Source organism: Dermacentor andersoni, chromosome 5 (genome assembly GCF_023375885.2).
Source record: "Dermacentor andersoni chromosome 5, qqDerAnde1_hic_scaffold, whole genome shotgun sequence".
NCBI lineage: Eukaryota > Metazoa > Arthropoda > Arachnida > Ixodida > Ixodidae > Dermacentor > Dermacentor andersoni.
The window spans coordinates 141226713-141239548 of NC_092818.1; the positions used below are offsets into that span (position 1 = coordinate 141226713).

The 12836-nt window shown below is 44.2% G+C and overlaps 1 protein-coding gene across 1 annotated transcript in view; it reads right to left on the reverse strand.

Annotated features, from left to right (window-relative positions):
- Window positions 1-10954, reverse strand: part of LOC126531279 (alpha-tocopherol transfer protein-like) — a 13325-nt gene extending 2371 nt beyond the window's left edge. Inside the window, exons 1-4 of the mRNA XM_055071068.1 lie at window positions 10745-10954; window positions 6956-7195; window positions 5134-5327; window positions 1114-1224 (exon numbers count right to left, since the gene is read on the reverse strand). Coding sequence (XP_054927043.1) covers window positions 1114-1224; window positions 5134-5327; window positions 6956-7195; window positions 10745-10901 — 702 coding nt within the window. The 5' untranslated portion in view covers window positions 10902-10954. The remainder of the gene's footprint in view (window positions 1-1113; window positions 1225-5133; window positions 5328-6955; window positions 7196-10744) is intronic.
- Between the last annotated feature and the right edge of the window lie 1882 nt (window positions 10955-12836).

Genomic DNA, 12836 nt, shown 5'->3' on the forward strand with positions numbered 1-12836 from the left:
TAACATACGTTAATTTGGAAAAACAATATCCACAATATAGCTGCATGTTTTAAAGCCTGCATGTTTAATCCCATGCACTTTACAGGCTGCATGAAGTGCAAGGCAAGGATACGTAACATCTTCACTATGTTGTTCAAGTAGGGATCCTAAACATCTTCTAAATTATTATTAAATATAGCGCTTCTTAAGTTTTTTGTGAGACGTTTAGTCGTCTAATTGTCATGCGCGCACCAGAAGCTTATTTTTGTTAAGCAACTGATTAATTCAAGCCGGTTCAGCAGGTAATGAATTAGAATATTTTTCACCATTTCCAATCTGGATTGGTTAAAAGAATCGGGCTTTGACTCGACACAAAGAACGCTGGGATCATTGCGATGAATGTCTCAGCGAAGTAAAATTAATTTAGGTGTCTGGCGCTAACTTAAATAATTACTGGGATTTACTGTCACGAAGTATTGTGCTGCATGGAACACCATAACGGACGCCTGTGGAGCAATTCTGATCAGTTGTTGTCTCGTAGCACGTGCCTCGATCTAAACACATGAACGGAATGTCGCGGTGGGGAATTGAACCTATAATCATGATTTGAGCAGCACACTGACACAGCTGCTAGACCGAAGGCGATGAACCAACCTCCTGATCTCAATATACCCGACCTGTTCTTTGACTCTTCCCGGGAGTTGGACCGTTCGTCTACGTCTAGTAGGCCCAGAGTAAATAACAGGTCAAGCTACTTGATACGTCCCTTTGGGCATTTGCCACTGGGTACGGGTCCGAATAAACAACTTGGGCCACTGGGTACCAGCCAACTCTTCGACAGTTCCCCAGAATGGCTGTGTGCCACTGTGACATTATGGCTACAAAAGCCTTGAATGTATTTACATATCTGTCGTACTTCTCTATGCACAGACAACGATCGATCCTTGCGAAAAATCATACGCGGCCTTCGACCTCGTGGCGTGCAGAACTAACTGCTACTGGCGATGAGGCCCTGCGCGTGTCATCCACTATCGCTGCTACCTCGTTAACCGAAACGAGTTTCGCGTCGTTTGTATTTTAACATTGTAACGGATCTGGGTATTTTTTCTCCTTGTAGCACGTCAATTTACTTACCCTTTCGGCTAGCTTGGCTTTGATGAATGGCCTGGCGAGAGCGAAGAACACGTCGAAAGCATATGACTGTCTAACATGGTGGGCTACCTTCAACCGCATAGGCATGCAATCCTGAAAGAAAATGTTAATGCAGACTGTATGATGCCGTATCGTTTGCGAATGCCTTCTACTTAAAAAGAAAGAAAGAATACACTGCATATATTTCGAAAATCTTAACATGCCTTCTGCAGGCATTCTCATTCTCTGTATTACATACTTCATTTCACTTTCACTGGAAAAAGTCATGCAGGAACAAATTTGGTTACCCGTGGGACGGGTTGTGAAAAAAAGATCCCGACAGCACCAAAACTGTGATTTGTCACTACCCAACTGATTTATTAGACAGGGAGATACGATATCTCCAATGCTATTCACAGCATGTTTACAGGAAGTATTCAGAGTATTATTCAGAGGCCTGGAGTGGGAAGAATTGGGGATAAAAGTTGATGGAGAATACCTTAGCAACTTGCGATTCGCTGATGATATTGCCTTGCTTAGTAACTCAGGAGACCAATTGCAATGCATGCTCACTGACCTGGAGAGGCAAAGCAGAAGGGTGGGTCTGAAAATTAATCTGCAGAAAACTAAAGTACTGTTTAACAGTCTCGGAAGAGAACAGCAGTTTACGATAGGTAGCGAAACACTGGAAGTGGTAAGGGAATACATCTACTTAGGGCAGGTAGTGACCACGGATCCGGATCATGAGACTGAAATAACCAGAAGAATAAGAATGGGTTGGGGTGCGTTTGGCAGGCATTCTCAAATCATGAACAGTAGGTTGCCACTATCCCTCAAAAGGAAAGTGTACAACAGCTGTGTGTTACCAGTACTCACATATGGGGCAGAAACCTGGAGGCTTACGAAAAGGGTTCTGCTGAAATTAAGAACGACGCAACGAGCTATGGAAAGAAGAATGATGGGTGTAACGTTAAGGGATAAGAAAAGAGCAGATTGGGTGAGGCAACAAACGCGGGTAAACGACATCTTAGTTGAAATCAAGAAAAAGAAATGGGCATGGGCCGGACATGTAATGAGGAGGGAAGATAACCGATGGTCACTAAGAGCTACGGACTGGATTCCAAGAGAAGGGAAGCGTAGCAGGGGGCGGCAGAGAGTTAGGTGGGCAGATGACATTAAGACGTTTGCAGGGACAACATGGCCACAATTAGTACATGACCGGGGTAGTTGGAGAAGTATGGGAGAGGCCTTTGCCCTGCAGTGGGCGTAACTAGGCTGATGATGATGATGATGATGAACTGATTTACTAAATATCAATAGAAAAAAAAACATCAGGTGCGAAAATTGGGAAAATCATTCGAGTGGCCCCTTTCAATTCGTGAGCAAGGTGCGCTGTCGAGAAACAGAATGTAGATAATTCGTTGCTGCTATACATAGTGCTAGAAAATCGGTTTGATTTGTTCGCACGCGTAAAGGTGGACTCCCAAGTTCTTAATTTAACTGTCGAGCACTTCTCACAGAGTTTTTTCTGTTCTTCCTAAATTCCTTGTCGTCCCTGGCGACTCCTGCTACGCCGCTGGTGATAGCACCACAACTGACCGGCTCTATTCTGAACAGAGAATTTAGACAAGAACGGCTTTTAAAGAAATGCTGGCAAAATGTGTGCAACTTTGTGGCGCTTTTTTGTACCGCATTTTAACGCTCGTCTGTTTATGAGGCACAGTTCGCTATAGGAGCGTCAGTATGCATATATCACGTCGCATTCAGAGGCCGCAGGTCTTAAAGGTCTTTTCATCAGACCCATTGCAATTTTTTTGGATGCATGATAAGTATGGTGATTTGGATTGACAGCCCTTTCGAACACAGGGCGATGACAAGTAGTCACGTAGCCGGCTTCACCTACTCAGGTATTACATACATGACAAGGAGAGCGAAGAACACGTTCATTCACCTATTTCTCCACGATATTCATCTCTTCATTAAAGCATCTAGCCATATATTGCACTGTCACCTGTGCCTTAACAGGTGCAGTTCAATGAATCTCTTCCCATTTTTTTCCCCACCAATACTCTAAATTTTCCTTGCTTACCTCAATTGCTGGCCAGTTAAGGTTTCCAATCGCTTTGAATCCTAGTGCTTCAGAAATGTGGATGTTCATTACGAGTCTTGCTGAGTGAATATCATGGCATTCCATTACCACGTGCTGGGCAGTTTCTCGACTTTTGGTGCAGCACACACATTTCTCATCCTGTTGCAAATATCTGCTGCTATATGTTTTCATTCTCAGACCGCCAGCTTAGGCCTCAAATAGCAAGGCACTGTCCTTGGCGTTATTGTGCAGATTTTTCCTCATGATTTATTTCTTGCCGTATTTGTATATCGCCATGGTCCTTTTTGTTTCCACCCTCTGCATCCAATTTACCGCCTCTGTTTCCCTCACTTCCTGTTTGATGACTCCGGGTTGCCTATTTACGCTTTCAATTACCCTGTTACTTGCAGGACGCCACCTAGGAACGTTTTACCGCAAGAATATTGCAAATTGAGTCATTGTTCGCGGAGATATAATGAATTGAAATTTCGCGTTGTCATGCTACCTGTAAGAGACAGAGAGAGATTTACTGGGAAAAGGCACTATTTCTGCTTCCCTGCATGGACCACGGCTCAGCGGCATGCCGCATGAGGCCGAGCTTCACTGCTAACATCGACACTCCCTATCGTTGCTTCGATTAGCATCCTCGAGTGACATACTTTCCTGACTTCTCCAGTGCCGTATCCGAAAGACCACGCCCCATTTACATCACGAAGCTCGCCTTCTTTCTTTCTTTCTTTCTTCCTTCTTTATTTTTCTTTTGATGCCCGACTCATTTTTAATGGCGGTATTTCGCGTTCTGGATTGCTTGATTTACCGAACTCACGTGCCATGCTCGATGATAATGCAGGCAATGCGTCTTGCGTAGAGGTCCTTGTACGCCTGACCTTGGCTCTGTCTGGAAGCTGGGCTCCTTCGAGAGCAAAGACGCGCGGACCGTTCGAAATGCCAATGGTTTTCGCGGCGTGTGGCCGTTCGATACTTTGCAGACGCGATTATTACCACCACGTGATCTATGCGCCGCGCTTGTCTGTTCGCAATGTCCAAAACTGTTGAGGGGCCCTTCCCGATACCTACGATGTGTCGGTGTAGCTCGTGCATCGGTCAGCCATGAAGATGATAAAAGAGGTTCTTGCACGCGCGGTGGCACACGCTTATTCTTCTCTCTTGCCAGTATGTGGGAAGTATATGTTGCGAAATCTGACTCAACATGGCGTTGCGTTGAGGGCGATCGTTTAGAGCAAATGTTCCGGGACCATACTAAACATGGCCAGCAGCCGCGCATTATTCTAGAAATGAAATCATTATGTTCGAGACAAGCGACGGTTTTAATACTTAGTGGATGATACACGCATCTGAAAGAAAATCACCATCTTAAGAATACCTTTTCATCTAAATTCCGCACGACACCTCACAGCATCGCTAAACTAGCGTAATGCGTGCATCCTGCGTTCAGGAGTTGCGCTTGTCAATCATGTAGGAAGAAAAAAGACTAGGGGGAAGCTTCATGGATGACCAGCTTGAAGCCTATAGTCATACGAAATATGAAGGAAAGGCTCACGGGAAACTGGCCCTCACTACGGAATAGGCAAGTGGTAGTTTCTAGCCGCCGAGCACGCGGACAGTTTTGGAATGTAGCGCGGAGAGAAGTTCGCCAGGGCAGATAGTGACGCTGGCGTCACTAAGAGTTACTACGAACCAAACATTGCTTTGAAATCTCCGAAAACTACGGATAGCCTATTTGCCAGCAGTGAATGCACAGCCGGGCGTCAGAGGAGGTTGACTTGCCGAGGCTATAGCTGTCTGACCACATGCTCGCGTCTAGTCTTTTCTCTTACACCATGCTGTGTCTCAAGGGATCACGTGGGAGCCTTGATCACGTGGAACGCTTGTCACTAGACAGTATTTCAAGAGAACAAAATTTTTTCTCCAACCTGTAAATATTCCAGACCCCTTCTGAGGAGGCTGATGCTGGTGTACAAGAGCTTGTCCACCGTGTACCCGCCATAGTCTAGGAGTAGCACTATTCCTAGGACCTGAGAAGCTGGGTCACGAGCGAGATGTTCCAAGCAGAGAAGGCCGGCCCTGTGGACGTCCGAGTAGGACACTTCGTCGGGCATCCATGAACCTATATAAAAAAAAATGAATCAGATGTGTCGAGCGCGAACGTTGGGGGTGCCATTTCTTTCCCCCGAATGGTTGCTTGCTGTATGAAACTGCAATAAAGCGTTGTGGTAGAGAGAGTGGTTTAATCAAAGGTTGAGACAACGGAATGGTGTTGATTTACGTTCGTTCTCAAACACCCGTCGTACCTTCCGCACCCTATAACCAACTGCCTTTATTCTCAGTCTAAATATTTTTTTTTCTATATATGATCTAGTTTTACTCCCCAAAACTGCAGATTGGACTATAAGAGTGCTGAAGACTCTTGATTCACGAAAGATTTCGGATTTAGTCAGTCAGTCAGTCAGTCAGTTCAGTTCAGTTCAGTTCAGTTCAGTTCAGTTCAGTTCAGTTCAGTTCAGTTCAGTTCAGTTCAGTTCAGTTCAGTTCAGTTCAGTCAGGTATTAGTTAGTTAGTTAGTTGGCGCGAAATACAGCGGACAACAGCACGGTATACAATACAAACAGTACGAATACAAATCATTTTTGGTAACAATTATTATAAACAGAGAAACGCACTGCAATCAACCTTAGCACACACCGACATATCTATAGGACTTCTTAAAGGCAACCTAACAAAGGCGTAACAGTTCACGCTTTAACGCAGAAGCATATGAACGAAACTTCAGTTTATCAACTACATAACGGCATATGTTATATTTGTATGGATGTACAGATAGATACATGTACATTTATGTTCAAATGTGTGTATGTCTTGGGTATGTATTTATTTAGTTCTTGATTTTCCCTCTCTTCAGTACGCGTTCGGTCGTTACCTTGCGAAAACACATTCCAAATTTGTTGTAAAGTATGGGTATCTTCTGGTAATTGCATGTCTTCCTTTTTATTACGCAGAATTATCGGGCATTCCTGTTCTAATATAAACGTTGCTTTGTTTATGTTATGCGCTAATTTATGTGTATATATAGAACATTTATGTACACCGCAGGCATGAGTCATCGAGTGAGCTTTATTTATTTATTTACTTATTTTTATTTCTTGACGCTTCCTACGGTTTCTTTAGCTTACATGTCCGCAAGTTTCTTCTTTAAAATATTTTTATTTTGGTACCGCGAATTATGACCTGCATTTGCCGGCTCCTTTGGTGTTGGTCATCACCAACATTCAAATATCCACAGAATACCCAGCCTTTATAATGCTCATTTGCATGATCTCGATAGTTTTCACAACTCGCTATCATTTTTCTTTTTCGAGCTTCGCGTTGTGTCATAGTTTCACACGTAGTTCAACTGCCCTTCCCCTACTTTTTCTGTCGTACTCACCTTGAGCCTTGTTGTATCTACGAGTTCACCCTTCCTTTCAAAATTGCTTTTTTATTTATCGTTTTTTTGAACTTATATTCCCCTGCAGTTTCTTGTTTGTTCCATTTTTGTTTTGTTTTTAGTGCCTGCTCGCGCCAGCACTCAGACCTTATGGTTGTTTGTGGGCACGGTAAACGAATTATTATTATTATTATTATTATTATTATTATTATTATTATTATTATTATTATTATTATTATTATTATTATTATTATTATTATTATTATTATTATTGTTAGAGTGCTGACTCCTCAATAAATATAGGTCCTCGCCTGGTTTCACTAGCAGCACTGGCCGCCCGTGGACGTCCCTGTGTGGCAGTATCATGACAATCTTGCGAGCCGCCGGTGGCATTTTGCAGGGCAGTAACTCGCGGTAGAGAGATTCGGTAGCGGCGCGGTTCCTGTAGTAGTTCCTGATGGTCTGCAGGGCCGACTCCACGTTGTACTTCCGGACCCGCAGAAACCGGAGCAGGAATTCGGCGTCTCGGTTGGCGTTCAGATCCGGTTCGGCTGCGTTGAAAGAAGGAGATGGAGGGAAACAAAGGAAAGGCAGGGTGGTTAACCAGAGAAAGTTAGGTTTCCTACCCTGCACGCAGAAAAGGGGGAAAGCGGATACGAAAATGTCGGAAGGAGGGAGAACGATGAGCATCGAAACGGAAATCGGCGCTCCAAAGTGAGGCTGCACACGCCGCTATCACACCTTATCTCGCAAGTAAAGGCAGATATGGAGAGACAATAAACGTCATATCTCTGATCATCGAGAATGGAAAGGGAGACCGGTCAGAGGCCGGACGTCCCAAACTGTCAAATTCGCTATAATCAGGCAGGAATAACGACGAAAAAGCACCTGTTAAAGAAAAGACAATTTACTACACAATTTAAAACACAAGCACGGAAATAGCTTCACCGTACGCGACGCGATCCTGCAATTTCGGGATGGGGGGAGGGCACAAACTTGACCGGAGACGGGAACTTACAGTGGCAGGCCGCATACGAACACAGAATTTTTTTTTGAGGGGGGTGGGGGGAGGGGACTTTTCTTCCTTCGATATTTAACAGCACCCTATAAGTTTTGAGTCCGAGGCAATGATATTCCTTCACTGTAGTGTAGAAAGAAATGTTTACGGTGCGTTCAAAGTGAGAAGTCGTACGTTGGAGTTAAGGCATGATATGTGTCCATAGATAGTACTATATACATGTCGTATAGGTGTATGTACAATAATTTTATGAATGGCTCACGTAAATAGTGAGAGGGGCCACCCTTACTTAACACTGAGGGAGTGAGAGAGAGAGAGAGAGAGAGTGGTATTAACGGCGAGCCCACAAGCCGACCTGCGATAACCCTTACTCGTGCACGCGCACGGGAATAACGCATGAAAAGGATACTATATATAAATAGTAAATCATTCTAGGCACTATTCGTACTTTGCTTTCTTATCGGATTATGTCGCCGTTCGTCTGCCAAAAAAAGGATAATTTAATGTAAGTAAAATACTACAATGGAAAGCCAGATTTTCCTTTCTTCTGCAACAGCGCATTGAACCGTCTGGTATGCCGTGTTCGCGTATGAGCATCTATCATCTCGATCCGTTCTTTTTCTTTTTTTTCGTAATATACTAAGCGAATACTAGCTTCGGTCAGTTCTCGGCAGAATTACTGGCGCCGCGTGGAGCTGGAACTGAATTAATAATTTGCACCAAATTCACGAAGCATTTCGTTAGTATGCCATTGGCTAGCCGCATTCACTAATTACGTGTCCAGCATCAGGAATGGCTGGGGCTTTGTGTTACAAAATATTCTGGCGTTACGGCTTTGCGCAAATACGGGGTTTTTTTCTCAAGCACTGTTTGCCCTGGGCAGGAGCTTTGGCTAATAATATGTCCGCCATCACGATTAACTGGCATCTGGGTCTTGCGAACAGTTTAGGCGTAATAACTTTTTTTTGTGGATACGGGCCCTATAATTTAACTTAGAATGTGACGTTGCCAAGTGGGGTGTCAGTCGGTGCTTTGTTTAGTTCGGCCACCTTGCAAACTCTGCCACGTTTGCCATCTTTAACCAATTAAAGGTGATGGGACTCCACCAGAGACGATCAGACAAGTCAAAATGGCAAAATTCGATGGCGTAGTTTAAGAATTCATAACGCGTCCGGAACAGCAGGGGGACCTTGCTATCCATGCAGTTTTCCGACGACCCCTGCTTCTGGCAAAATTGACGTTTCATTCTTTTCGAAGTTTGATCTATCTAATTATCGGCCAGGTAGGTATATTTTCCTTCAGCGCCTTTTTTTTAAAGAGTGGCTAAGGAGCAACAACGGCGAATTCGTTATCGGTACGAAATATACGTGACAGCGTCCCCAATTTACGGCCACACCATTGGCAACAATTTTCCAGCGCAAGCTGCGAGCCGAGCTGAGTTCCATCTGTGCGCTGTATGACAGCTGTCTGCTTGGACATACGTTTAATTAGAACACGCATACCGGTATTTCTCGTTTCATCTAATCACGAAGAAAAAAAATGCCTGATAGCGTTCAAGGAACATCGCGCGATAAAGTGCTCGCATCCCCTGAACATAACCTAGCAGAACATAGTTGTCGTATGAAAACAAGAATCTATAACTGAAATTTTGAGCGCTTTAAGTTAGAGGCCCAAGTCAAGCATAGGACGAGCCTTGTATTGACGTTAGCCTCCAGCGTTGATTTTTTTACTGCGTACAGCAGGGAAGTGGAGAATTTCAAGCTTCGAAGTGATCGAGCGTAGGCAGCGGTGCTTCTTTGTATATAAATCAATCAATCAATCAATCAATCAATCAATCAATCAATCAATCAATCAATCAATCAATCAATCAATCAATCAATCAATCAATCAATCAATCAATCAATCTTTATTTCGCATTCATTCATGAAGGTTTATTGCAGTCCTTTCGAATGAGCTCACTTCGCACTGAGTGAAGTTCCTCCACTCTGCCATCAAGGTCCGGACTTGCTCACTCCCCCATGAAAAGCCAGCGCATGGTCATTTCAGCACTTTCAGAGAAGGAGATTGGTCCGCTTTAGGTATCGATGTAAGCGCCCGCTTTCGAAATTGCAGCAGCGCGAGCGATGGATAGCTTCTGTGCAATTTCGAAACTCGCTTGTAGCGAAAATATCCGTTAGAGTAACAATTTAAGAATCCCAGTCGATAGCAGTGGCAACGTTGTACCAGCGTTCCTGCTTTTCTTTTTCTTGAGCACATGAACGCGAATCCAGGTTAACTTCAATATTTTTCAGCGACGCTGTTAACCTCTCGGAGGTCGGCATTTTTTGTATCCGACTGTGAGCAGGAATTATCATCAGCAACAATTGCTCATATCCCCGTAAACCAGTACAAACGCAATGGCTCATACCCCCGTAAGCCAACAGAAAATGCAATGGCTCATACTCCCGTAATGCACAGGCTACAAGCGCTCAGAAAAGTGAAGCGAACAGTGCATACATGCATTGAAATCATTCATACAATACACATAACAGCAAACGTTTCAATAAAGAGCAAGTTCAAAACAAGCAACCGAACCATCAATAAAGCATTGGATACCCTCCTCAGCAGTTGTAGCGGTGGTTTGGCAACAGCTTCGTTGGACAGCCACTTTCACAGGGCTTGGATGGCAAATATCTCTCTCTCTCTCTCTCTCTCTCTATATATATATATATATATATATACATACATATATATATATATATATATATATATATATATATATATATATATATATATATATATATATATATATATATATATATATATATATATATATATATATATAATATAAAATGTGGAACAATGTTGTCTTTACGCGGCGGAGACTGATTTGGCAGCACCGAGTTCAAAGTTTTCTACTCAAGTACTCCCTCCGGATGACGAATGGGATTAGTCGTTAGTTCCAACTTAATTCCAATTAGTTCAAAGTGAAGATAGCTATCTGAATCACCCTATTATTTACAACTATTCGTCTTAACACTAATACGCTGTTAGCGAGCTCTGGTCAGGTGCGGGACCTTACATTAATGCAGTTGTCACCCACCGTCCAGCAACTTTCCGAGTTTGTCAAGCGCTTCCCATCTCTTCGTGGGCGTCTCTCCCAGCTCTTCTTCCGCTATCTGCTGCAATTTCCAAGGAAGCGAGCCCTCCGACGCTTCGCACGCGTCGTCGAAACCTTTCTTGGTGAAAACACCCGACATTGCGGCGTAGTAGGACGGCGCCGCCGGTGATGCAGGCAGAACGAGTCCCTCTGTTTCACAGGCGCACAGTAGAAAACTCGATTTGCCGTGGGTCTAGCGATCACATCAGGAAAAACGACAGCTGTCTGGCCAGGGGGCAGCAGGAGGAACTTAGTACACTCCATTAGCTTCGACAACAAAGCGACAAAGAAAAACTCGGCGCTCCGTAACGCTCGCAGCGCCCTTGAAGAGCGACGCTGACTCTAAATCTTTCTTGTTTTCACATGGAGAGTGTGCTCCGGTCTCTGGTGGATTTTCTGCGATGCTATATACGACGTGCGCGGTCCCACGCGACACGTTAACTGTGTTGGTGACTGGATTTCGCGTTTTCTTTCTGAGGCTTTGGCTCTCGTTTCGGTCTATGTTGTAGGCTTCACCAAGCTTAAAATGGCGCGAATCCTCCCGCTAATCCACCCTGTCCTTGTTATTTGTTTTTCTGACTGCAATATATTCAATACCACCACGGAGCCTCAGGAAGACGCGACGTTGCTAGGAATTCAAGGTGAGCTAAGGGGACATATTCTACCACAATAAGTTGCGTATTAGTGAGAAGGAAATTGAATTTATTAATTACGACCTATTCAGGATGAATTACTGTCTTTAGACGTATAGAGATAGAGAGAGGAACGAGGTGACGAAAATAAGGGTGTCAGCAAGTGCGTACTCAAATTCTAATAAAGAATTGTAATGAAACATAACTTAAAGTATGTTCGGTGCGACGGACAGGATTGCCACCTAATGCGGCATACACGGCTGTGCACAGAAAAGAACTTCAGTGTCCTTCCACTCTGTGAAGAAGGATGTACAGCTAAGCTGTGTATGTGGGCCCCTTAATGGCGAATTGCACCTCCACTGCTGGTCCGCCCGGCATTGCACCATCTTCGGGATCGGCCCAGGTGTGGGGAGTGCTTAACGCCTGCTTCACCTCCGCCGCGAGTCGGCCCGACATTGCACTGTCTTCAGGAACGGCTCATGTATGGGGAGTTTTGTGTCCACACAAGGACACGATCCTCAGGCAACTAGCCAGCTTCGCTGTAACAGCTTCGCTGTAAAATTTACTACGTCTTTGTCGTTCTTGATTAATTAATTAATGACGACGATGAACGCGGGAGCAGTGGCACGAGAGCTTCGCTGTAAGAAAGGCAGCAGGCAACTACGTGAAATGCATTTACTTGCCAAAACTGGCCATGCGATTCAAATGGTGAGTTTCGACTCCGTTTTGGCATATTTCCCCCCGTGAACGTAAGTCGCGCATTAGCGACATATAAATATATATGATTGTTTTTCTACTTACTTTTTATCGAGTTTGTCCGTGCCACTAAAACATGCATCACGAAACACGTTTGGAAATCCAGGGAAAACACGTGGAAGGCGGTCGATGGAAATTGAAGACTATGAGCAAAATGAGAACAAGGTGAAAGCCGGAGCCTATGTGTCGACAAGTGGACTTTTTCAAGACCTTAAAAAAGACAGGTCCACGTGTCGAAACGTTGGCTCCGGCTTTCACTTTGTTCTCGTTTTGGTCATCGAAACGCGTTTGGAGCATTCCACTGCGACCAATCCGTCTCCATAATGTCCTGCCTTAAAGTAGCATTGTTCAGACCTAAACTATACACTATAACTGGTGTAGCAAGGTAGAACTGGCGTTGGGCTCTGGAAGCATTACTTATGAATTTGAGTTGCGTTTTCTTATAGTGTTTCGTTATGCCATTTTTGCCCTCTCTCTCTTGCAATACATGACGCGCAAACATTTACAGATGTAATACTGTACTAGCGTTCACTATAAACTTAACAACACTTCTTAATCCCGAATTCGCGCTATACTGCATTCTGTCTCATGGTGGAAGTTTACGTGCTCCGGCAAAGAGCAAAGGCATGTGTCTGACCTGTGTACCA